Source organism: Arvicanthis niloticus, chromosome 11, assembly GCF_011762505.2.
Source record: "Arvicanthis niloticus isolate mArvNil1 chromosome 11, mArvNil1.pat.X, whole genome shotgun sequence".
NCBI classification, from domain to species: Eukaryota; Metazoa; Chordata; class Mammalia; order Rodentia; family Muridae; genus Arvicanthis; species Arvicanthis niloticus.
The window spans coordinates 56,270,962-56,297,293 of NC_047668.1; the positions used below are offsets into that span (position 1 = coordinate 56,270,962).

At 45.8% G+C, this 26,332-nt stretch overlaps 1 protein-coding gene across 6 annotated transcripts; it reads left to right on the top strand.

Moving 5' to 3' along the window:
• The first annotated feature begins 290 nt into the window (after positions 1-290).
• LOC117717059 (dnaJ homolog subfamily C member 27) lies at positions 291-25,160 on the top strand. 6 transcript variants are annotated; one of them, XR_004607858.2, is made up of 8 exons: positions 291-583; positions 3,826-3,908; positions 7,006-7,075; positions 14,255-14,419; positions 15,236-15,358; positions 19,681-19,841; positions 22,632-22,814; positions 23,072-25,160. XR_004607858.2 is itself a non-coding variant. In XM_034514279.2 (7 exons), the coding sequence occupies exons 1-7, from the start codon at positions 497-499 to the stop codon at positions 22,762-22,764; spliced, it is 822 nt and encodes a 273-aa protein (XP_034370170.1). In that variant the 5' UTR covers positions 296-496; the 3' UTR covers positions 22,765-25,160. The 6 variants fall into 6 exon arrangements, 2 of the variants coding, with proteins under 2 accessions (XP_034370170.1, XP_034370171.1); XR_013113284.1 differs by having other exon boundaries at positions 346-583; positions 22,632-22,870; positions 23,072-23,198; XR_013113283.1 differs by having other exon boundaries at positions 346-583; positions 22,632-22,870; positions 22,986-23,126.
• Positions 25,161-26,332: the final 1,172 nt, after the last annotated feature.

Genomic DNA, 26,332 nt, shown 5'->3' on the forward strand with positions numbered 1-26,332 from the left:
GATCAGTCCCCTGCAGAAACCGAGGGGTCACAGTATTGACAAAGAGGAGGATGGCAGCAGGGGCACCCATCGGCGAAGATCCCAGAAAAAAAAAGTCTTTGGCATGACTGGGCCTTACACTAAATTTCAAAAACTCCCCGTGACAGCAACTCTATTTCTGCCACCAAATGCAGACCAATCCTGGAGCCAGGAAAAGAGACCCCAATCGCCTGCGCCCGGGCCACATTGGCCCACCAGGTCGCCAAGACCCAGTCCTCCCGGGTCCCTCAATGACATCACGGCGCGTTGTCATCGCGAGATTCCGCTCGCCCTCTGCAGCTCGCCGCTTCCCAACCGCCCGCATCCGTTCCCCGCCAGGCAGTGGTGGGGATGGCGAGCTGCGGAGCCGGGGTGGTGACGAGCGCAGCGGCTCCGTCTTTGGGCGACGAGACCTGAGGGACGGGCTGGCTGGGTGCATAAGGACACCAGAACCCGCAGCCCCGGCAGAGCGAGCGCTATGGAGCCCAACGTGCCGAAGCGGAAGGAGCTGGCCAAGTCCCTCCGCATCAAAGTCATCTCCATGGGCAACGCCGAAGTGGGGAAAGTGAGTACCGGGTGCTGCGAGGGGCAGGACTTCCGTGTGCCACAGCGACGTACCCATTGGCTAGCAGGGCCGCCACTCAACAGGCTGAAGCTCCACCTCCTCTCTGTCCGCTTTGCTCACGGGGGCTTGCTTGTATCCACCTGAGGAAAACTATCTTGACCTTTTTTGACCTTTGCGTTGCTGGCTCTTTACTGACGTCACTGGCCCTAAGAAGGTGTCTGGAGTGGCCTCTGATCTTTGTAATTTGAAGGTAGTAAGGAGGCTTAGGTTCCAATGTCCATGATCAGTTTATATACCAAATCTGTTTTCCGGGAGAGGGGTCCAGGACCTGCGGGTTGGGGAGAATTGTTGATAGCCTTGTTGTTTAAAGAGGTGCCAGTGAGGTGTTAGATCCCGAAAACTGTAGCCCTGAACAACCTAGGAGGCTATATTCCCATCACCAGAGCATAACAACCCAGTGTGTTTCAGAAGACGTGCACTGGCCGCCCAGGAGCCTGCGTTTTTTTTTTGTTTTAATTTCTCATACTGTCACTCCCATTTTTCTCGGAAAACTCTCTCTCTCTCTTTTTTTTTTCTAAAAAAATAATATCTTTCTGTGTGTTCCATCTGCTGCTTATTAGCTATTAAACTTCCTCTCAGATGGGAAGGGAAGGGTGACCCAAGGCCTTTCCTAAATGAGTTTAGATGCTTATTACTCGTTTTCTTCCCTTAACGTGCGGAAACTGTTGGTTAAGAATTCCCAAGGTCGACAGACAGTGACAGGGAAGGGATCGGAAGCGAGTCTTCCCTGAACCAACTGCAGAAGACCTAACGGGACCGTTTACATACCTTGTAAACCAGTGCCCGCGCTGGAGGGCGCTCAGCACATGCTCTGGTGTTTTACTATTTCCCATGTTCCCGTTCTACGTATGTACCTTCATGTATGTGTTAAAAGCGTTCGCTGAAGATTAACATTTCCAACTCTTTTTTAAGAGCAAAGGGAGTTGCAAGCATGGAGAGCAGTCCTGTACCCAGAACCCCTGCAAAAAGCTTTTATCCCAGAGCTAGGCAAGCACAGACTGTTGGATCCCTGGACCCACTGACCAAGTAGCCTAGCCCAATCAGCAAGCCTCAGGTCCCAGGAGAGACCTTGTCTCAAAAAGAAAGATGGATGGCCACTGAAGAAAGATACCCGTGCACTTAATTAAATCTCCTGTTTCCACCTAATTTTTGGCTTTCTAAATAGATAAATGTTGACAGTTTTGAAAAATATGCTTAATACACTAAATGAAACTGTAGCCACTATTTTATTCACTACTATTTTAAAAATATGCTATCAAAATTAGCATAGTATGTGAAAAGAGACACAAGGTCAGTGATGAATGAGCATGTTAGGTAATTTCAGGAGACGTTGAAAATTGGCATGGGATTTTGGGGTGCACTGACTGTCAGTGCAAGATGCTGAATTGATTATAGGCAAGGGGCATGGAGAAATCTCAAGTTACCCACAGAGAAAGGAATAAGCCCTTGGTGTTACAGGTGAGCTGCTGTAAAAGCCCTTACTGTATAAGCCTAGTGACCTGCATTCAGTTCCAAGAACCCATGGTAGAAGGAGAGAACCAGTTTCTAAAAGTTGTTCTCTGACACAGGGTTTGTGTACACACACTCTCTCTCTCTCTCTCTCTCTCTCTCTCTCTCTCTCTCTCTCTCTCTCACTCTTTCTCTCTCTCTCTTTCTCTCTCTCTCTCAAATTGGAGGGGAAAATATTAGAAATAACTTTTTTTTGTCCCCAAAGATTGAAAATCTTAAAATTTCTTGAATTAAATAAGGCTTACTGAGGGCTGAGAGCTAGCTCAGCAGTTAGAAGCACTTGCCATTCTTGCAGAGGGCCAGCGTTCAGTTCCCAACAACTGCATCCAGTTGGGTGGCTCACCACTGCCTGTATCTCTGTCTAGGGGATTTGATACCCTCTTCTGTATTCTACTGGCACCTGCATTCACATATGCATATATCTACAGACACACACATATACACAGTTAAAAATGAAATAAAAAATTTAAAATAAAAGGCTTCATATGATAGAATTCACATAGAGTTCACTTGTTTCAAAAATAGAGTTCACTGTTTTCATTTCATTCAGAGTTATGAAACCATTACCATGATCATTGTAGAATATTTTCATCATCCCCTGGAGGGAAACCCCCCCCCCCCCCCAGCAATTAACAGGCTCTCCCTGTTTCCCCTAACCATTAACCCACTTCCTGCCTCTATGGATTTGCCCATTTTGGCTATTTTATTTGGCTATCTTTTACTACAGGCTTCTTTTACTTATAATTTGTGTAATTTGTATAAGGTGCATCTTTGCTGTGGCATATATCAGTATGTTCTTCATATCATAGAAATGTATTCCATTATGTAGATGTAATATATTTTATTCATGTGGGTTTTTGCTTTTGGATATTGGCACTAAAGATAATTATAATGTAGACTTGAGGACTTAGGCCCTGAATCAAATATGACGTTAATAATTTGATCCTTTTTTACTGGGGCAATCATGGCTCGATTAACAGAACTAGACATAGACCGGCTACTGTCATTTGTCCTCAGCTCATTTGGGGACATGTTGATTTAGATGATGGCAGGATGTCTGAGTAGACACCATCCAGTAGACGCTTAGACATGTGGATCTGGGAGGGAGTAAGGCTAGGTGTGGATACTTGAATGGTGTTGACTGTGTAAGGCTGGGAAAGATCTGCAGAAGACAAGGTCACAGTGATGGGCAGTACAACTGAAACACGGCCATATTTAGTATGAAGGTGAGAGTTAGATTTTCTTCTTTTAAGTCATCACTTGTGGCCTGTTTGGTGGCATGTGGTTTTAATCCTAGTACTAGGGAGGCAGAGACATGTTTAAGGCTAGCCTGATCTACATAGCAAGTTCCAGGTCAGCCAGGAACCCTCTTAAACCAAAGAAATAAAACCATCACTTTTTTATACTTGTTCAGGTACATTATAGTTTTGTTTTCTTCTTGTCTTTCGGAGGTTTGTTTTAGTTTTGAGTCAGGGTCTCATGTGGTTGAGGCTGGCTTCGATTTCTTGATGCTTCTGTTTCTCTGGGCATCCACTGCTACGTCAGCCAGTTGTTGCTTTTGAAAACTCTTCCATTTTCATTGGGGTGACTGAGGAAACCCTAGTGAAGAAATGTGCTTATTTCCAAGAGCTTTCAGTGTGTATCACTAAACGCATGCACTTTCGACTTTCTAGAGCTGCATTATAAAGCGCTACTGTGAGAAGAGATTTGTGTCTAAATACCTGGCAACCATCGGGATTGACTATGGAGTCACAAAGTAAGTATATTGTTCCTCTGGCCTGTGCATTCCACAGATGCTCAGATTGTGTCCTAAGATAGCTTGCATCTACTTCAGAGTGTGTGCATGGGTCACACTGACGTAGAGGCGTTGAAGATAAATCAGAGAAAACAGGACTAAGGGACTTTTTCAGGTGTGTGGTCCCATCCTGTCAGCCAGCCGGTGCGTTAGGTGCCTGCCAGGCCAGACCTGGTTTTAGATGTAGGCTTGGCAGCAATGGGCAGACCAAGACAAAGCCTGACTGGCAGCTGGAGCATCTTAGGACAGACGTCTGTGCAAGCAGGTCTGACCAGCAAGTGTGTTTTTAGGCTGTTTTTTCTTTTGTTGGCTTATGATCTTCATAGCTTGTTGGAATCCAGCATGTAGATCTGAGAACAGTGACGTTGGGGATAAGTGGGAATTTGTTTGAACCAGGAATGGTTGGAGAGAGAAAGCAGCAAGAAAAGCACCACCAAAGTCAGGACAAAGCACATTTCTTAAACACAGACTTTCACGCCTTCAGCCTCTGAGCGGCTCTTTATCAGTGAGGACTCTGTATGTGACACACATGTTAGAGTTTTCTGTATTGCCTGTGGTGGACTCTGTATGTGACACACACGTTAGAGTTTTCTGTATTGTCTGTGGTGCTTGCTAGGGCATGTATTATTTGTATATGTTTAATATCCCTGACTTTGAGAAAGGGGTATCTTTTTTGCTAATATTTTTGTTCATTCTTTGAAAGTTTTATGCATTTGTATAATATATTTGGATTCTATCCACACACCATTACCTCCATCTCTGCATGGGTGTGAGGCCATCCACTGGCATGGACAACCTACCAGTGGCCACACCCCCAAAAGATAGTTACTCTCCTTCCCTCAACAGCCTCCAACTGCCAGCAGGTCTTCCACCCAAGGATGGGGCCCCGAGGGTCTTTTATCAATGCTGGAATTTTGACTGTCTTGATCACAAAAACCCCAGGTTTTGTGAGTTGATGTGTACAGCAGCCCTGCCATAACCAGAGCCAGCAGTTCACAGCCCTCTTCCCCCCTTGCCAGCTCCTTCATTCCTTCTGTCACCTCTTGCTTGGTGTTCCCTGAAGTGTCTTGGTCAAGGCTGATAAAGATGACCATCCATAATTAAGCATTCATAGTTATTTATACTTGATGCTTTGACCAGTTTTGCGTTTCTGGTTAATTACTCATTGCAGAAGCTTCTCTGACCAAAGTTGAAAGCAGCACAAGTCTATGGGTCTAAACATAAATATTGAGACGGCAGTTTGACAGAATGACATTGAGCAAAACAAAACCAAGAGTTTCCCTCTTGTATGTATCTTCCCAGGCTTCCTACATAATCCTAAAGTGGTTGATTACCTTCATGTCTTAGAGTTTTATTGCTGTGAAGAGACACTGTGACCAAGGCAACTCTTATAAAGGCAAACATTTAATTGGGACTGGCTTACAGGTTCAGAGGTTCAGTCCATTATCAGCATGGCAAGAAGTATGGCAGTGTGCAGGCAGACGTGGTGCTGGAGGAGCCGAGAGTTGTACATTTGATCTGAAGGCAGCCAGGAGACTGGATGTGTGTCACACTGGGTGTAGCTTGAGCATTTAAGACCTCAAAGCCCCGCCTCCACAGTGACACACCTCCTCTAATAAGGCCACACCTCCAATGACATCACACCTCCTAATAGTGTCACTCCCTAGGGCTAAGCATTCAACCACATGAATCTCTGGGGGCCATTTCTATTCAAACCACCACACCTCATAACTGCCATGCCGCTATTACACCAGTGGATGTGTCTTGCCAGGCAGGTTTGCACTGTAGCATGTAGGTTCCACCACTAAGGGAGGTCATGATCTCCTTTCTCCCCCAGCATCCTGCATACCATCTTCTGGTACTGTATAAGGTAGTCAGCAGGGAGGAAATTTCCTGGTCAGTCAAAGTTTATTTCTTTATGTCCTACATCCAAAGTAAGTCCTGTAAAAAGGGATTTTTATTTCTCCTGCTGACTGCTCAATGAATATTGATATACTTAGAGGTGAAACTTTTCATATCAGAATATGAAGGCAATATTCAAGAAGGTAGATAAAATTGGCGAGGTATATCTACAGCAGAATGTCAGTTGTATGAAGGGCAGGGTCGAGTTTACATGTGTCCTAGACTGCATTAAAGTAGTTCAGATCTGTGACAAAGTAGAACCCAAGAGTTCCATATAAATTCTATCACCATTTTTAATTGAAAGCAGCAGGAGATGTTTTTGCACAATTTAACGTTTGAACTTGGTGGCTCTTGACTGAGAGTTACAAAGCTCTTCATTTGAAACCCACAGTTCTCTCTACCTTTTCTCTCCTGTTTCCTACTTTGGAGCATAGGAGCTTGTCCGTGCTGTGGGGGGCGTTCTGTTCAGGGCAGCTGTGCCCACAGCTTATCTAACGATGGCAATGGCTGTATAATGCCACAGAGTTGGGACTGGTTTGTCTGTTGAGACGGGGTGAATTGGACTTATTCAATAGGCCATTCTGTTTATTACTGATTTTTTAAAATGTGATTATCTCGTGATGAGTATTCTGAAATTCCTTCCCAAGGAAGAAGTAAAGAGTGCTTACCCCTCCTCTCAAGGTCTCCATGACTAACCAAAGCAAGATTCTACCTAGGGAACCAACCAGTTGATTTTGCTTACATAGGTGAGGGGTCACCTATGATGTGGGTGCTCCTCTTGACACCAGAAAGTCTTTACCCATCTGGGATGAGGGCTTCCCCTAAGTCAGAGTTACATACAAACAGGTGTCTTAGGACCCCCACACTCATGACAAGCTCAGCTGGGATGATCCTTTGGTAAGTGGGGCAACTTGTTGGTTCAGGGTTGTGCACTGAAGTATCCGAGGTGCAAGATGGGTGCTTACTCAAGGATTGTGCGTTCCAAACAAGGAGGTGGGTTTGTTGGCCAACTTGCTGGCTCCTGTTGTAAGGATTAACTGGAGTTAAGAAGAGGATGCAGAAACCTCTGGAAATGTCACTCCTGTTTCCTTTTAAAATCTATAAATGTCAGTGCAAAAACACAACCTTTGAGATTGTTTCCATCTGAATATTTCAGGGTCCAAGTCAGAGACAGAGAAATCAAAGTTAACATCTTTGACATGGCTGGACATCCCTTCTTCTTTGAGGTAAGAAAGCCTGTTCAGAAAACTCAAATCCACCAGCAAACAAAAGCAAAAAAGCTGGGCAGTGGTGAACACTGCCACCACCCAGGACGCAGAGGCAGATGGAGCTCTGTGAGTTTGAGAACAGCCTGGTCTACAGAGGGAGTTCTGGCCAGCCAGGGCTACAGAGGAACACTGTCTCAAAAAACTAAACTAAACTGAACTGAACTAAACTCCATTAAAAAACAAAACAAAAAGCCTGAACAATGGTGATGCACAGCTTTAAGGTGGATCTCTGTGAGCCAGCCTGATCTACTGAAAGGCCCCCAAAGGGAGACCCCCCACTCAAGTCTCAGGATGGTGCGCACCCAAGGACTCACGAGAGACCAGCTTGATGTAAACACATGAGGCAGTGTAATAGCAGAGCTTCGGGTCAGCACATATCTCTCGCAGGAGACTGAGGAGCTGACCCAAAGGCTCAAAGGTTTAGGGCTTTTATAGGCAAGGGTTGGGGGAAGTGGGAGATTTTCACGCGGGTACACATGATTGGTTATTTTATACATATATTAAAAAAAAAAAAACATTAGCAGGCTGTGTAAGTGGGTGCTTATCTAAGTCAGCAGGACATCTGGTTAAACTTATGATTTCCTGGAATGCCGAGCGGGCCCAAAGGGGGAGGTTGGAGAACACCAGGTGGCCCATTACTCATTTGGACATATCTCTGTTCTTTCAAGGTTATCCTTGCATACTTTTTATCTTTCATGGCCAGCTAGTTCCTTGGATGATTTAACAAGCCTCTGTCTTGTAACTCTATATCCTCTGTGACTAATTAACTGGGCCCTGCTATTCTTATTAGTTTGGGCCTATTTTAAAATTTTCTTTTACTACAAGGTAAGTTCCAGGATAGCCTGGGCTATACAAAAACAGTCTCAAAAAACAAACAAACAAACAAACTTGGCAAAATAAATAACAACAACAAAAGGAAAAAAAGAAAACTTAAGTCCAATATTGACATTGGAGACAGTGGGGAGTTAATTCAAATGACCAGTGTTCAGATGATCGGTAAAGTTTAGCTCATATTAGTGGCTGGCCTCCGAGCCTCAAGTTAGTGTAGTCCTTGATCACTTACACTCTCCTGGAATAGGAATGGAAACTTCATGCCTCGTGTTTCAAACATTTGAATGTATCGGTCATTTCCACTGTAAGAGGACGCTGGCCTTTTACCTCATACCTCAGCCCTGAGTGCAAGGGCTCAGTGGTCACAGTCCTCCATGGGTGTAGTGGCTCAGTAAGGTCACTATTTCACAGCAGGGTCTAGTGTGACCTTTCCTGTCACTTCCCAGCCACGCTGCCTCCCAGGAAGAAGCCGAAGCAGACCAGTCCCCCCATGAGCACACATTCCCGTTTGCTGGCTTGGCAACTTCACGTTTGTCCTTATCGTTGTTAGTTCCTTCTTCCTGTTTGCCCTGGTGTTATTTGGCCCTTTGTTCTGGGTTCTTGAGATAGAGCCTGAGTTACAATTGCAGACTCTTCTGTGCAGCGAGTGCTGTGGACTCTCTCCTCAGCATTGCCTCAAGTGTCTGCAAAGTCTGGCATGATGTCTTCATTTTCACTCAGTTCAGTGGATTGGGGGAGGGGCTGTGTTTGCTGTTTGTGCTTTGCGCTGCTTCTTGAATCTGTAAGCTGTGGCCCTTAGCACTTTTAGACATTCCAGCCAGTCTCTCTTTTGAGGCAGGACTGGCTGTGTTGCCCAGGCTAGCCTCATACCAGATTCTCAGTCCGCCTGTCTCAGACTCCCACCTTGCTGGGGCTGCAGCCACCATGCTTCCTGTTCTTCATGTCATTTCTCAGCACGACTGGTCTTCTGATTGATCTTTTAGTCCAATAGGTCCATTCAACCATAGTCCTGTGTCCCAGTCCTTCCTCACGTCTCCCCCACCGCAAGCATACATACACACACAAACATGCACACACATGCACACAGACACATGCACACACATACACACACACACACACATGCACACACACACACATGCACACACACACACACACACACACACACACCACTCAGATTGGGTGATCTTTTGCTGTTACATTGATTTTTAAAAACTACATTATTTATGTGTATATGTGTGGGCACATGTATGCCATGGTGTGTGTGTGTGTGTGTGTGTGTGTGTGTGCATGTGTCTGTGTGTGTGTGTGTGTATGTGTGTGTGTAGGTCAGCTTTTAGGAGTTGGTTCTCTCCTTCGACCATGTGGCTTTGGGAATTGGACAAAGGTCATCAAGCTTGGCAGTAGCTGCTGCCTGGCTGGCTGCAAGAGTCTGGGCAGTGGTCTCTGTGACCACCACAGGCAGCAGAGCAAGTCTGCAGGAGTTCAGTTCAGCGTGACTTAGTAGCCAGTGTTCAAACTTAGGGAGTCTGACCCTAAATTGTTTATTTTAGGAATATTTAAGCACAATACAATTGGTTAAAAAAAACTTTTTTAGTGATAAATAACTCAATCCTGTGTGCACAATAAAGCACAGAGTGAGCTGAGTGAAGATTGGATGTGACTATATCAAAATCCTTTGTAAAGTACATGTGACACCATCCATAAAGATGAGTTCTGTAGACTGAGAACAAGCTCACAGTACAGGTGTGGGGGAAGGTCCTGTGGGGACTTGGCTACACAGATACTACAGAGGTCACCAGGCTGTTAACAGGTCCACTCCCAGCCTTCTGAGTGAATAACAGGTTATGCATCCCCTCCTTTAAAGGTGCAACCCTGTGTTTGTAACATTCCAGATTCCCTAGTGCTTACCTGTGAGCACAAGGCCTCTGCCTCCTCCAGGCAGTCCCTCAGTCACTGCACCTCCTCCAGCCGGTCCCTCAGTCACTGTGCTTCCTCCAGCCAGTCCCTCAGTCACTGCATCTCCTCCAGCCTGTCCCTCAGTCACTGTGCCTCCTCCAGCCGGTCCCTCAGTCACTGATTTTTCTCCTGTCTCCTCCATTCAGCTGTTGACCTCAGTCACTAAGCCTTCTATTTCCATGGTCATATTTCACTTCCAAAGTTTCCTCAGTCTTGACTAGGGCAGGAGATACCCCGCCCCCATGGGTGTTTAGCTGAGTAGTTATTGTCTGAAGCTTTTTGTTTGCTAGCTTCCTCTTTACTGTATCCTCTGTTAGTGAGACACGGCTTTCCACAGGGCTTTTGTCTGTACCTCATGGCATTCTCTAGACACCTAGAGACACTTCTCCAGGTCTTGGCAAAAGAATTCCCAGATCTCACTAGCACACCATTCCTTTGGTCCCAAGGACCTTAGCTCACCTGCCTTAGTCTCTCTATCCTTCAGAGGTTTTAGAAGTCATACTTTACATATAATGTCCAGGATTTTTCCGTGTCCTTAGCGAAGAATACAGGGATGTGTGGCTGCTCCCATCTTTCTAGAGGGATCTTTTAATGGTTGCATACGTTTCTACTTTGTGAGTAGCACTAGGATATAGAGGGCAAACAGCTCCCTTTGATGTGTAAAGCTTATGCCAGGTGTGGTCAGTTTCCTAAGCAGAGCCCATGGTCAGTGAGAAAGGCACAGAGGGCTGGTTGATTTTAAGTCTGACACCGGTGTTCTGAATACCAGACATACTAATGCAGATCCTGGATTATACAAAGGTCATCTCATTGGAAAGCTGAAAGATGCCGATGGTCAGTGGACTCTTAAACACAATGGTCGTCTGCCAGTTGTGGCTAGCTGTATGTCAGTTTCAGTGCTAGACACTGGAAGCATGTCCCATGCCCTTGTGGAGTGAAAGTATGTTAGAGAAGTATTCCTTAAGCCAATGGCAAGTGCTGGCTCATTTAATACCATGATCCAATGTCTCCCAGTGTCAGAAAGTTCTACTGAGGGACATGACAGTCAAACTGAGAGGCCGCGGGTGTGCTAAGAATTATGCAGGGTGGAGTATGGTAGTGTCTCGAGAACAGGGAGCCAAGTGACAGGTTAGCAGCTTTGTGAGCTAACCCTGTCCAGGGCTGAAGCTGGCACCAGCAGCATCTCCTTGTGGCTGCCCTTTGTCTTCAGCATGTTCTGGCCTTGCTTTTGAGGAGAGAGACTGAATCTTTTCAGGTGTCCCTGGTTAGCTGGTGTTCACTAAGTTCTAATACATCATTCTAGATATGTCTGACTGCGAAGTCTCTTCTCCCCTGTTCCATATTTGACTCCTATTAATGCAATCTAAAAATGCTTTAGGTTTTTTTCAGGAGTTTGTGAAAATAGAAGTATTAATTGATAGAAACTTCCTAAAGTCACCTCTTCTGAAGTACCTTGTCACAGACATAGTCTGAGCTCTTTTCTTGTGTCTTGGAGTTGCTGTCTGTGGTGCAAACCTTACTCCTTTTTGACAAGACCAAAGCCACTTTCTAATCCCCAAACTCTCCAAAGTGTGTCCTTGCTCAGCATATGTCATGAACATCCACAGACATCCCACAATCCCCAGCTTCCTCACTCCCTGATGCAGCTTCAGCTCTTACCAATCCCCTTGACAGGTTTCCCCAGGGGCAATGTAACCTGTCTTCCATTGAAGAACATGCAGTCTCCATTAGATGCCCTCGTAGGAACATTCTGAGCCCTCTGTAGTGTAGGAACTTTCTTTCTGAGCCCTCTGTAGTGTAGGAACTTTCTTTCTGAGCCCTCTGTAGTGTAGGAACTTTCTTTCTGAGCCCTCTGTAGTGTTAGTGTAGGGACTTTCTTTCTGAGCCCTCTGTAGTGTAGGAACTTTCTTTCTGAGCCCTCTGTAGTGTAGTGTAGGAACTTTCTTTCTGAGCCCTCTGTAGTGTTACATTAGAAGCTGTCTCAGCCTTTGCTAGCTTACATTGCCCTTCCCTTAGCTTCCTAAGTAAACTTGGAATGTGCTGAGTCTCCTGCCAGTGATCCGTAGCCGGTTGGTTTGGAAGACTAGAGTAACGGAGCTGTAGGTGTCAACTGAGGCGTCTGTTTTGACCTTTTCATTTTGCAGGTAAGGAAACTAAGGCTGGGGTGATAAAACAACTTACCCAAGACTATGCAGGTAGCTAGTTGCCAAGCTTAGACCTGAATTTGAGTGCCTTGCAATAGCTTGCTTTAATCTATCACCACGTGTGTTCTCTCTCTCTCTCTCTCTCTCTCTCTCTCTCTCTCTCTCTGTCTCAAGACCTGACCTGCAGTGAAACCTTAGTGTGGAACACAGCTGGAGGTGCTGCCAGCAGTGAAAATGGCAGCAAGTGACAGGAGTGTGCTACAGGTGCAAACAGCAGCAAGCATGATGGTGCGTGTGGCAATCCTAATCCTTGGATGTGGAGTCAGAAGGATCAGGAGTGCAAGTCATCATCAGCTAAATGGCGTCTCTGAGGCCAGCCTGGGCTACAAGAGACCCTATCTCCAAAACCAACAAAAACAAAAACAGCAGAGGTGGGGGTGGAGTGTGTGAGGTGAGGTGGGAGGAGAGGAGAAAAGGAATAGAGACCAGTGTAACCGCTGTGGTGGTTCACAGGCCAAAGAGTTGACTGTCTGTTCTGTTCTGCAATGTTAGGTGGTGAGAAATGGGACAGGAGAGACCACATACAAAATATAAGATTATACTTGAAAGATTAAAGACAAGAACTCCAAATGGGGGCTGGGGAGATGGCTCAGCAGTTAAAGGGCATTTGCTGCCCTTGCAGTAGGCCAAGTTTGAGTTTCAGCCCATGTTAGGCGACTCACAACCTCCTGTCAGTCTAGCTCCAGAGAATTCAACTCCCTCTTCTGACCTCTGTGGTCACACCTTTGTGTGCATAGTCATTCTCCGCCCCCCCACCCCCCTTTCACACACACATACACACACACACACACACACACACACACACAGAGAGAGAGAGAGAGAGAGAGAGAGAGAGAGACAGAGAGAGACAGAGAGAGACAGAGAGAGACAGAGAGAGAAAGAAAGAAAAATTTAAACTCTGGCAAGATAGTGGCATGCACCTTTAATGTAGCCAGGCTGGCCTCAAACTCACTGTGCAATCTAAGCTTGCCATAAACTCACAGTCCCTTCCTCAGCGTCCTCAATGCTGCTGTAGCTGACACTGCCACCATCCCCTGCTTCTTCACTTCTAATGCTCAGCTAGAGTGAGTCTGAGTGCACTGGGGACCTCATGAAAAGAACATAAAGCTCTGTTCTCTGTCAAGGTTCCCACCAGAATTCCTGCCCACCCAGCTTCTCACTGCCTCTACCTGAGTTCACCCTGCACTTCCTGTCAACTCTTCTGAGAGGTGCAGCTATGTCCCAGAGGTAAATTGCCATTTCTGATGAATGATCTCAGGACAGTCAGACAGAATGTGAAGAAGAACGGAGAAGAGGCTGTGTGTACCCTTCGCCTGGTGCCGTGCTAAGTGTGTTGTCTTCATGGTCTCCCCTAGTCCAGCCATTGTACAGTCTCCTTTGAAAGATGAGGAAGTGCGTGAAGGTCATGTGATCAGGCCAAGGTCACACAAAGGTCACACACTTCTGGTCAGTGTGAACCTAGAGCTGCCTGCCTCCTCAGCTCTGCTCCTTGTCGATTGCACTGGCCTCTGAGGTGTTCATCCCTCAAGTAGTCTGGGAAGCTCTGCCTCGGTGCTGGTTGTATGGTGGCAGCTGTTGCCCAGGATGGTGTCATTCTGCTTGAAATTCCTTTTGACTGTTCCCCGACCTTCCTGAGACAGTCTTTACATGACTGTTCTAAGTCTACCTACAGTTGGAGAGAGCTGCCTCCAACTGCCAAGCCCTTGTTTCCTGCTAAACATTCTCCTGACCTACAGACAGATTTGTTTGTTTCATTTTGATTTTATATAAAATCCTCTCAAAGCCAGTAAATACTGAGATACATGATACTGAGACACTGGATAATGAGTACTCCCAATATGAAAGTTTGTTAATGACTGTGAGGTGCATTCTTTTCTTTTTTCTTGTTTTTTTTTTTTTTTCTTTTTTCTCTTTCTTTCTTTCTTTCTTTCTTTTTTTTTTTTTTGAGACAGAGTTTCTCTGTATAGCCTTGGCTGTCCTGGAAATCACTCTGTAGACCAGACTGGCCTTGAACTCAGAAATCCACCTGCCTCTGCCTCCCAAGTGCTGAGATTAAACACATGTGTCACCACTGCCCCTGCTGTGAGGTGCATTCTTATAAAGATCACAGCATAAACACCTCTTGCCTCTCTTCTTCCATCCGCAGGTCCGAAATGAGTTTTACAAGGACACACAAGGTGTGATACTGGTCTATGATGTTGGGCAGAAGGACTCATTTGATGCCCTTGATTCATGGCTGGAGGAAATGAAGCAGGAGCTTGGGCCTCAGGGGAACATGGACAATATTGTCTTTGTTGTATGTGCCAACAAGGTAACTGCTCTGAATGGGTGTGCTAACACAGTTGTGATTTGAGGACATGAAAAGGAAAGAGCTGGGTATATGGTTTTGTCTGAAATCCCAGGACTCAGGAGTCAAAAGCAGGAGGCCTCTGAGTTTGAGGCCAACCTGAGCTATGTAGAGAGTTCCAGGCCAGCATGGGTGGTTTAGTGAGACCCTGTCTTCAGTCTTCAAACATAGACACACACATGCACAATGGGGGCGTGTTATTTTTTAACATAGAAACCAGTAGCCTTAGCCAGGCAGTGGTGGCTCCCAGCATTTGGGAGGCAGAGGTAGGATTTCTGAGTTCAAGGCCAGCCTGGGCTACAGAGTGAGTTCCAGGATAGCCTGGGCTACATAGTGATACCCATCTCAAAAAAAAAAAAAAAAAAAAAGTAGTCTTTGAAAACATGTTCAGAGACAAAAAACCCACAAAACCTGGTCTAACTGGATTTTTGTTCATTTTTTTACCTTGGGTTCCAGCTTGAGGAAACAGTCTAGGGACTACACAGGAAAAGCCTAATATTTGTAGCTTGACCTGGTGGGAGGGATTGTTCATGACAGACAGCAGAAGATGGCCTCTTGGGTAGGACAGGTAATGATGCAACTTTCATGAAGTACCCAGCAGTGGCTTTCCCATGGGAGGAAGTGGGAGGTGTGGTCTAAATTAGACAGAGAACCTGTCATTGGGCTTTGTTGTTTGGTCCTGTTTAGCCTGATAGTTTTATACATAGCTCTGAGGCTCAGCGCTAAGGTATAGTGGGACAAGGTGGATCCTCTCTCTGTCCCATCCTGACTTTATTTCAGATTGACTGTTCCAAACACCGCTGCATCGATGAAAGTGAGGGGCGTCTCTGGGCTGAAAGCAAAGGGTTCCTGTATTTTGAAACATCAGCTCAAACTGGAGAGGGAATCAATGAGATGTTCCAGGTAACCAGACATCCCATTCTAGGGTTTGTGTCAAAGCCAGCTGGGGCAGGTCATAGTTAAGATTCCGAGAAGCAAAACAATAATGGGACTTTGCCAAAGAAGGGGTAGGGTGGAGGGAGTGAGAGTCTGAATGATGTGTTGTCGGGCAGACCTGGCTCATCATCCTAGTCACCTGGTGTCTCAGTTACAGTATTCATTGCTGTCAGAAAACACCTGACCAGAGCAACTTAAGGAAGGCAAGGGGTTTGTTTTAGATACAGTTGAAGGGAACAGGCCACTGTGGCAGGGAAGTTACAGTGACAGAAGGTTGGAGCAGACACTCAGGAAGCAGAGAAAGGTGAGCGCTGGCTGGAGCTCTGCCTGCTTTCTATTCAGTCCAGGACTCCAGCCCATGGATGGTGCTGTCATAGTTAGGGTGAGTCTTCCAAGCCCAACGTAGCAAAGCCCTCAGACATTCCCCAGTGATTCTAACTCCCATCAAGTAGACACTCACAGTGAACCTTCACGCCTGAGGAAATTCTTTTATTTTGTTTGAGACAGGGTCTTACTATGTTGCCTTGGCTGTCCTAGAACTTCCTATATAAACTAGGCTGGCCTCAAACTCAAAAGGGTTTGCCTGCTTCTGTCTCCTGAGTGCTGGGCTCAAAAGTATATGCCACCATGTCTGACTAAACCCTTGAAATTTGTGTCTTGAAGAAACACTCTAGGATTTTGTGGTGGTCAACAGGGTTAGCAAGTTACTGTGCTTCACTGAGGTGAAGATCTCTCTTCAAAACCATCTTTGGGCCTGGCAGTGGTGGCACACGCCTTTAATCCCAGCATTTGGGAGGCAGAAACAGGTGGATTTCTGAGTTTGAGGCCAGCTTGGTCTATAGAGTGAGTTCCAGGACAGCCAGAGCTACACAGAGAAACCTTGTCTCGAAAAAACAAAAACAAAAACAAAAACAAACAAACAAAAAAACCCACCCCCCCCAAAAAAAACCAAACCAAACCAAAAAAACCCAATCCCCCCCCCCCAAAAAAAACCAACCAACCAACCAACCAAACAAACAAGCAAAAATCCAAAAAAAAAAAAAAAAAAAAAAATCTTTGGATAATGGTGTTACATTCATATGAAGCCTTACTGTGACAAAATTGACTTGCCACACAGCCACACGCAGGTTATGTGACCCTGTGCTCACAGAGCAGCTCCCAGCTCACTTAATTTAGAGACTAGGAGACCATCATTGCAGAATCTAGCTGGTCACACATAAAAATCCAAAAGGCAGGGGAAGGATGTGCTCACATGGCAGTCTGAGTAGATGACCATTTCTTGTTCTCTGTGTGTGCATATGTGTATACATTATGTGTATAGGTGCACTCTCTGGTGTAGAGACAGAAGTCAGGTGTCTCTCTTGCTCTCCACCTTTTGAGCCAGGGGTGTCTCTTGGTGAACTAGAGCTCACCAGCTGTCTCGACTGGCATCGAGAGGGTCACCAGGATCCACCTGTCTGCCACTTCCCCACCTTAGAGCTGCGGCTGTGGGCACTGACCCTGCTCCTGGCTCCGTAGCACCAGAGTCACTTTTATAAACCATTAATTTTGAATAATTTTTAGGAAAGGAAGCTACTTAAAACAGTAAGTAATAAAGTCAGGGCCTGGTTATAGATCCATTTAGAAGGTGTCCTTGTTAGGGTTTCTATTGCTGAGCTGGAACACCATGGCCAAAAAGCAACTTGGGGAAGAAAGGGTTTATTTGACTTAATTTAGGACAGGAACTCAAGCAGGGCAGGCACCTGGAGGCAGGAGCTGATGCAGAGGCCATGGAGGTGCTGTTTACTTGCTTGCTTAGCCTGCTTTCTTTGTTTCTTTTGTTTTGTTTTGTTTTTTTGGCTTTTGGTGTGTGTGTATATGTGTATGTGTGTATGTGTGTATGTGTGCACCTGCGAGCGTACATAAGTGGATGCCAGAGGACAATTTTGGGGTCATTCCTTAGGTGCTACCCCTTGTTTTATTGAGACAGGGTCTGTCACTAGCCTGGGGCTCATGAATTCACCTAGGCTGACTGGCCAGCAAGCCCCTGGATACCACTGTCTCTGATTCCTTAGTGCTGGGTTACAAGCACACATTACTGTCTTTAAAAAGGGGATTCAACTGAGGGCCTCATGCTTGTGTAGCAGGTCCTACCAACTAAGCCATCTCCTCAGCCTATTTTAGAAAAGATTTATGTTTTTATTTTACGTATATGAGCATTTACCTGTCTGTATGTGCACCATGTGCTTTCCTGTCTGTACCCACAGTGTCCAGAAGAGGGTGTCGGATAACCTGGAGCTGGACTTTCAGGCTATTGTGAGCCACCCTATGGGTGCTGGGAACTGAACTCAGGTCCTCTCAAGAGCAGTAAGTGCATTTAATGCTAAGCCATCTCTCCAGCACCCAAATAAAGTAGTTTTTAAAGATATATTTTCCTTATCTTCTTTCAGTATTTCTGAAAAATAGCCAGTTGTTTTGAAACCTATTAAGTCCAACATTTGAGCCAGCTCAGCTTCATGTTTTCTTGTTTCTTTGTGTGGTAGTGATGTTTTGATTTCTGTGAAGGCAACATTGTAGAGACCCTGCATATTTCTCTGTCCTTCTCAGAAGAATGTCGCTTCTTGTTGCAGAAGGTGTATTGCAATGAACTCGTGTAAGCTTGCATTTTTGCTTTAATGTCAGAGATCTGAAGGAAGCTCAGAGTGTTCCCTAAACCTTCTAATTTGGTAGGATTCAGCTTCCAAAGTCTGTCTTTCATCAGTTGTGTTGGCTCTTGGCTTTGGGTTTAGTTAAGGTGTGTGAAACTCCTGAGCCTTTCTGTGGTGCCTCAGAGATTTTCTGAGTGTTAATTAGGTGTTCTGGGAAGGCCAAGCAAGCTCTAGTGTCTTGGGCTAGTTTTTCCCCTAGGGGGGAAAAATGGGTTGTCTTCTTAGTTCCTGTCTGCTAAGCTTCAGGTGGCCTCAATTTTCATATGAGTAACCTAGTTTTTAGCTAGAAATCCTCGAGGAACCCCCCTCGAGGAACCCCCACCTAGACGGGGTCCAGCTCCACCCAGCACCTTCCTGCCCATTGCCTTCTCTGCTGCTGTTGCCACTGTTATAGCCTCAAACTCTGATCCCTGCCTCTGCCTCTGCCTCTCTCTCAGTGAGACTCTGCGTCTATATGATCCAAATATGGCCTCCAGAAGAGGGTTAGTGGCTCATCTCAGTGATTTCTTGTTTGCTGTTGTCCACTGCCTGAAAGTAGCTGCCTTGTGCATCTGTTCAGTTTAACTCAAGTTGAGTTCCCCAGGAACACACACACTACAGAGCTGCACATGGTATGACACATCTGTCATTCTAGTACTTAAGAGGCAGAGACAGGAGGACCTTGGGGTCAGCATCGCCCTCTGCTATGTAGCTAGTTCAGGGCCAGCCTAGGCAATGTGAGACCCTGTCTCAAAGAAACTAAACCAAAACCAGAAACCAAACAATTCAATATTGTTTGTTATGCCCCAAAGCCTAGCCAACTGACTAGTCCAGGAGTAGGGGATTAAGTAAGTTGTGGTATAGCCACATAATAGAATACTGAAGTCATGAGAAAGCAAAGAAGGACCATAAATTTAGGAAGATTCCAAGAAGGAGCTAGCGATTGAACCCAGGTCCTTGCTCATGTTAAGCAATCAGCCTACCACAGCCCAGGTCTCATTAAGTTACTGAAACTGGTCTTGAACTCCTGCTTTTCCTGCCTTAGCCTCCCAAGTCGCTGGGATGACAGGCATGCACTACCAGGCCTGGGCAAGATATATTATGAGGGAAACTGCAAACTGCTAAGCATTTTGTTCACCCGAGATCCTTTGTGTACATGTTTATGTATTTGTACATGAAATTTGCTTTTAACAGATGTTTCTGTGGGGATGCTAATGACGGCTCTATCAGGGAGAAAGAAAGACTCAGGGTAGAAAAAGGTTTATATTTCACTATTTGAGGTTTTCTGACAGTGTTATTACCAACTTCAAATGTGTTTCTTTGAGAATAGGATTATGAATCATTTTAATTTTTTTAATTAATAAATTTTAAGTTAGCTAATACTCTCTCTGTTTTAAAAATATGTAGTTGGGGGTTGGGATTTAGCTCAATGGCCAGGCCCTGGGTTTTGCCCTCAGTTCCAGGTGGGCAGGGGCGTCGAATAGTTCCCCCTGAGAAAACAGTCTTGCGGTATCTTTCAGCTGAAGTGTATTTCCTTCACTTGTGACTTTCAAGAGTTACTGAAGTGTGCGAAGGGCGCTCCTCTTTCAGAGCATCATCTCTGGGTGTGTTTTCTTCCTGCAGACCTTTTACATGTCCATAGTTGACTTGTGTGAAAATGGCGGGAAGCGTCCTACCACAAACAGCAGTGCTAGTTTCACCAAAGAACAAGCAGACACCATTCGCAGAATCCGGAATAGTAAGGACAGCTGGGAGAAGCTGGGAGTCAGACCCGGGGCCTCAAGGTAAGCAGGTTTAGGATGCGTAGTTCTGGAAGAGGCTGTGTTGCCAAAAGTTCTACACAGTCTTTCTTCTGATTGGCTAGGATCTTGAAGATGTATGGAAATAAGTTTTATAAGGACTCTGCCCCACTAACTTAACACAGAGAAATGAAACAGAAGGCGCCCTGCCTGCTGAGCGAGCTGTGTCCTGTTTCTGCGTAAACACTTGAGGAATGGTTTGCTTCACCTTTGACTGTGTTGAGCAAGAATCTGACACAACCTAAGAAAACTTTACAAAAAATAATTTTTAAATCATAGAATTTTAGAAGAAGAAGAAGCTTTCAACTTGCTCCCATCTTCCTGGGGAACTGAAATGGGTGCTCGTTGAGGCCCCAGGAGACAGCAGTGTGTCCTAACCCAGGAGCACTGTCTGCCCAGCTGCCTTCTCATGAACCTGCTCATTCATCCGCCATGATTGGGTTATGTGTGGTTACCTGTTGTATATGATTGGGTTATGTGTGGTTACCTGTTGTATGTGTGATTGGGTTATGTGTGGTTACCTGTTGTATATGATTGGGTTATGTGTGGTTACCTGTTGTATGTGTGATTGGCTTATGTGTGGTTACCTGTTGTATATGATTGGGTTATGTGTGGTCACCTGTTGTATGTGTGATTGGGTTATGTGTGGTCACCTGTTGTATGCATGGTTATTTGTTGTATGTGTGGTTACCTATTATATTCAAAAGATTTATTTAGGAAAAGCTGGGTATAGTGACCCACACCTGCACTCCCAGTACTGAGGCATCTGCAGAGAGTACAAACTTGAGGCCAGCTTGGGCTAGTCAAATTCTTTCTCAAAAGGAAAAATTAAACAGAGGGATGGGGGGTATTTAGTTCAGTGGTAAAGAACTTAACACACACAGCTCTGGGATCAGTCTCCAACACAGAAGGAAAAGGAAAACAAAGTATTCTTCATTGTGCAAAACCAACTCATTACTGATCGTGGTAAGATAATTGCTAGTAACGCATGACGCATGTGTGACTGGTTATGAGGGTTTCATTTTGCTTATTTTTTTAATGCTGTTGACTTTTTTGGGGGGAGTTGGTTTTTGTTATTTGTTTGCTTGTTTGCTTGTTTGTTTTTTTAAAGCTCTGGCTGGGCTGGAACTCACTGTGTAGACCAGGTTGTCTTTAGCTCACAGAGGTCCCCCCATCCTTTGCCTCTCAAGTGCTTAGGGTCTCTTTTATCATACTACCCACCGTGTTTTGCCCTTCAGCAGCTTGACTGCCACAGTGGAAACACTTGACCTTGAAATTGCGTGTCAGCAGCAACTCTCTTCTTCTTCTTGGCCTCATGGCATATCTTCACACCCAAGGCAAAGAGGGGAGAACTGGGAAGGCTGGTGGGGCCCGTGTGCCAAGAGTGCTCACACTCAGGTGTTACTCAGATGGGTTCATGTATGCAGCAAAAGTTTATTGGTGTCTTCATTTCCCTTTGGTTTCTCTGTAGTCTAATTCTGAATCCTCCGTGCATTCGCAAGTGATGTTGTCTCCACTATTAGGGAACGTCTTCACCTCCTTACTAATAGATGTTAAGTAGTATGTATTGAAGAAAGAGGAAATGTTTTGCTCTTTATTGACTTCAGTTAATTAGAATCTACCAGAGCTTCCAGGGTGCACACGCATACACACACACACAAACACACACACACACACACACACACACAGAGAGAGAGAGAGAGAGAGGGAGAGAGAGGGAGAGAGAGGGAGAGAGGCATTCACTACACACACAGCTGACAAAAGGTTGCGTATTGCATATGTAGAATATAACATGCAAAGCTACAACAAGGAAATCAGGACTCATCTAGCAGCTGGAAAAGCTCTGGCTTCTTTGCCTAAAACACAGGGAGTTACTGTTGTGACCCCAGACTAAGGTCACACTCCAGATTGACATCAGACTTTCTACCATCTCCAAGCTGCAAAGAGCATATATTAATTGTGAACGTGCCATGAGAAGTCCTTCCAATAAAAACAACGGTGAAGGCACCTAACACAGCACCATGCCATGCTGACAGGATCACAGGGACCCTGGTGACAAAAGGAATCCTGAGAAGTAAAACCATGTGGTGGGGACAGAACTCCACAGGAGCCTGGCACCCGAGGATGATGAAGAGTGGGGACAGGGAGGGAGCCTGTCAGCTCTGGGCCTTCTCCAGCCAGGTCCCGATACTCTGGACCATGGAGTTGTCTCAGTGTCTCCCCCCTTATCTTCTCTGGTTGTGTGTTGAGTACATCCGCTGCTTCCACTGGCTTTTGCCTCATGTTGTGTAAGCTCTCTTCCCTTGGTTGTTCTCACAGATGCTTCCAGCTGAACTTTTGCTCTCAGGCCTGGGTTGCTGTGGTCATCACCCATCTGTCTCTTAACTTTGAGAAATAGGCCTCTACCATTTCCTCCCCTGGTGCTCTGAATCCTCCACCCCATGCTAATCACAAGTTCCTCTTCTTCTAGAAGCTTCTTTTGAGGGATTACCTCTGGCTCGCAGGTTCCTATTCCTTCAGTTAGCGAAGGCTTGCTCTGTGCCCCTAAGTGTCTGGAGAAGCCCAGCTGCAGCTGATCCTTCTCTGACTGTCTCCTCACACACTGTATTTTCCTACTTGTGTGTGACCTATTGTTTGTCTGTCACTTTCTATTCTTCTAGTCCTACCTTTGAGAAAAGGAGGTAATTCCATGGGAGATGTGTAGTTGTCCAGATGACTGGGAAGCAAGATTTGAGGCCGACCTGGTCACTGACAGAACTTGTCTGCTCTTTGCAGAGAGGAAGTCAATAAGGCCTACCGGAAGCTGGCTGTGCTGCTTCACCCAGACAAGTGCGTAGCTCCTGGCAGTGAAGATGCCTTCAAAGCAGTTGTGAATGCCCGGACAGCCCTCCTGAAAAACATCAAGTAGAGGCAGAGGAAACTACAGGCGAGCTCAAGTGTGAACAGACTCCCCTTGAGGTGAAACCAACATGGAGTTTTCCTTCACAAATGCTCACTGTTCTGTTCCCTTGTGTGTAAGTTAATAGTATGGGTACCTGTTACCGTGTTGTGGCCATTTCTCAGTGAGATGACCGCCTTTGTGTGAGAGATAGCCCCACATCTCTTATGCACTTCATTTCTTATTGCCAGATAACAGTGTTTGTCATTGTATCATCACTTACACATTCACCTGTGAAAGTCCATGGCTGTGACTCATCTGAGCTTTCTCCCACCAGCCCACCATCCATCCATCTGCCCACCATCAAAGAAGGGAATGACAACAGGAAAGAGAATGACGGGAACCAGCAGTCAGCACCCAGCCCCTGGGAGCCTTGCATCCATCCCCCCCAAGCAGCTTCTTGGTTAGTACTTTTACCATCAGCCTATAGTTAGTAGCCAGGAATGGTGACTTGTGCCTGCAATCCCAGCACTCAGGAGGATGAGGCAGGAGGATTGTGTGTTTGAGGCCAGTCTGGATTGGATTACTTGGCAAGACTTTCAAAGAAAAACAAGCACCTTGTAGAAGAATGTGATGTGAGCTGACACTGTTCTGTCTACCTGCCCTTCTCGGATACTGACTCCGTCCTTTCTCCAGCCACCAGGGGGAGACAAGCCAGTGCTAAGAGAGGGAGGCAGTGGAGAACCTGAAGCTCATCCTGGATCCCAGGTCTTTGCTCTGCCCTAGAAATACTTGCTAGTAGCAAGCAGCAAGGATGCTGTGTCCCTGGGAATGAGGGGCCAGAAACCAGAACAGAAGCTCTTGGAGGGCGCATTGTAGATTACTCGGGAGTGTGCACGCAGTCACACCATACAGACGTAAAGGCCAGCTTGGGCCGTTCCTGAGCTCAGGCATGTTGGGCACTAGGAGGGGCCCTGCCTAAGACTTGGCCCTGTGAGAGAGGCAGGCGGGTCCTCTTCCACAGCCGGTCTCTTTCCTCTGCACCCGTGTTAATCTGCTTCTCCTCCCGCCCCACTCTTGTTACATCCCGTGTCTGCCATTGCTTTGCTTCTTGAATCTCTACCATTGCTCTGGTCTCAGCTGACTTGAATAAGTAGGATCCATTTGGGGCGCAGTGGGATATCTTGGGCCTGTGTGGGGGCAGAATCCCTTCAGTTTCTGCTTAGACTCCAAATTTCTGAATAGTATTTTTAAACTACAAGTATGAAAACTCATTCCGCATAGCGAAGCCTTCCTGTGCTGTTGTCCCTGCCTGGTCACAGGAGCGGACGAAGCTGGTGGAGCTCATGGAGCACTGGGACTCATGACAGCCCTAGGAGAGCAGGCTCGCTGCTTGGCTCCCGTCATCCCTCCGAGCTGTGGTCCTCCTATTTGAGGTGCAGCCACCTGTGCCACCTGGAACTTGAAGGATGACTTTTAAATACCTATCCCATAATGGTTGTCAGATAACGTCTCTCTAACCTAAGACGACAAGCTCTTGTCTTACCGTCTAAACCTTTGCAGTCTTCTGGGTTGTCCATCTGTAGAGTAGCCTCCCTTTGCATGGCTGTGCTCGATCTCTGAGCTTTAAAATGTTGTTTTAATGAACTCAGATCTGTATACAAAAGATAAGGAGATCTGGTATATGGCTTTATGGCTTTTCTGGCCCTTGAATGATTCTGAGATGATTGAACTCTACTTCAAAGTTCTTGTGGGCCTCATTTCTGCCTGAGGCTTCCCTCATGCCTAACATCTGATTATCTACTGCTCTTAGAACGGAAAGTAGGAGTCATGAGGATAAGGGATTGTGCGTGGTGCTGTCAGCCCGAGTGTAGGGCCCAGTCTTCACCTCATTCAACAACATGGGCAGATGAACAGTTACAGCAGGATACTTTAGTCTTCCTATCCGAATAGGATCCCTCAGGTGACTTGCTGAAATGTAGTCTGGGCTTGATTCTTAGATCTTGAGACTCTGTTTCTGATATCTTAGTTACTAACATCTAGGTTGGCTGAGTAGTATTTATGTATTTATTTATAGTAATGAAATGAAAAAGTGAAGCCTCAGGGTCCCAGAAGTTTTCTGATTTCTATAGTCCATCAGCAGAGCACTAAGAAACAACAAAGCACGCCTCAGAATGAAAAGTAGTTTGAATCCTGGCTTCGTGATCCATACAGACTTCTGCATTCATTTAAATTCTTGGTGCAGGTGTGTGCTTTGTCCTTTGACATTTTGAAAACTATTTGCACAGTAAGATCTCAGAGCATCAGCAAGAGTCGCAACTCAGTCATTTCAGTGGCTGAAATTTTTTTAAAAGAACCCTGTTTACCCAAAAAAATGAGATAAAATATTTCAACAATTGTTATTAAAAAAAAAAAAAAAAAAAAAAGGCTGTGCCCTTCTCCATCTGAGTCACCAACCAGTGTCACATCTTCACCTTGTTGGAAGTCCCTGGAGGCATTTCAGAGTTAGTCTTCCAGCCTTTGAAAGCACTTTAGAGCATCCTCCCCATGGCGTCTGTGTTCTCCTCCTGTGCCTCCTTGGGAACTGCTGGTCTTCACTCTCAGTATCTTACTTAAGCACTGCCACTTTATTTCTCCATTTAAATGTGTCTGAGGCTTTACCAGCCTGTTAACTTACGAGTCCAGATGTTGAGGATAAAATTGCTGTCCTTCTATACACTGTACACCATTCTTTAAGGCTTATATTTACCTCAGGAAACTTACTCTAGTATCTTCTCACTGATTGAAATCTCAAGTGATAAATACTTCTTCATACCTAATTCTGTCTTAGTTCATTGAGCCATAGGTCAGGCAGCTAGATGGTCAGTGAGCCGTAGGTCGGGTAGCTAAATGGCTGAAAGCTCATCAGAGTAGAACAAGGACCTCCCTCCAGCACTGAGTCAGGGATCGTGGCAGGAGGACAGAGGGATTGCCATCTGAAGCTAGGAAGCAAGGAGGCTGGCATGTTGCCTCTGGCGATGACAGTGCTCCCTTCCAGGTCAGCTCATAGGTTCTGGAAGGGTAAGTCTCTCATGCAGCCGTCCATGGAGCTAAGTCCCCAGTGTTTTTATAAAACTTTCAAAGATGAATTTAGTTGCAAAATTGAGCTAAACAATTTCCACTGCGGGCTTTTCAAGCCAAGAGCTGTTCATCCTTCTCATCCTGGGGCTGAGCACAGTTTTAGGCATAGTTACTGCCCCTTGGACATCGACTGCTCCATTACCTCTCCCTGGGGAGGATGAAGGGGTTTACTTGTGGTTTGGCCAGGCAGTGGGTCTGAGTCTTAACACACAGTTCAGTGCTGGGCCCTTGGAAAAAGGACTGTCACTGACGACTTGGACAGTTTGGGTTAGCTCCCTGCGCTGATCGCTTCCTGCACATTCTTTCCCTGACTGTGAATGCTCTTACAAGGTAACTTACATATTTGCTTTCTGTTGAAATAACTGAAAGTGTTAAATCTACCAGTTGTTTATGTCTTGTATACAGAGTGTCATACGTATTTAAGTTGTGTATTTTTATAGAGTAAAGTCAAATAGCAAACACTGGTCTGCTGGCTGCA

Bases quoted from the DNA above. Each gene is read 5' to 3' on its own strand.
- LOC117717059 (XM_034514279.2), top strand. From the start codon at position 497: ATGGAGCCCAACGTGCCGAAGCGGAAGGAGCTGGCCAAGTCCCTCCGC. The intron at 584-3,825 runs GTGAGTACCGGG...TCGACTTTCTAG, and splicing joins GCAACGCCGAAGTGGGGAAA to AGCTGCATTATAAAGCGCTA. The intron at 7,076-14,254 runs GTAAGAAAGCCT...TTCCATCCGCAG, and splicing joins GACATCCCTTCTTCTTTGAG to GTCCGAAATGAGTTTTACAA.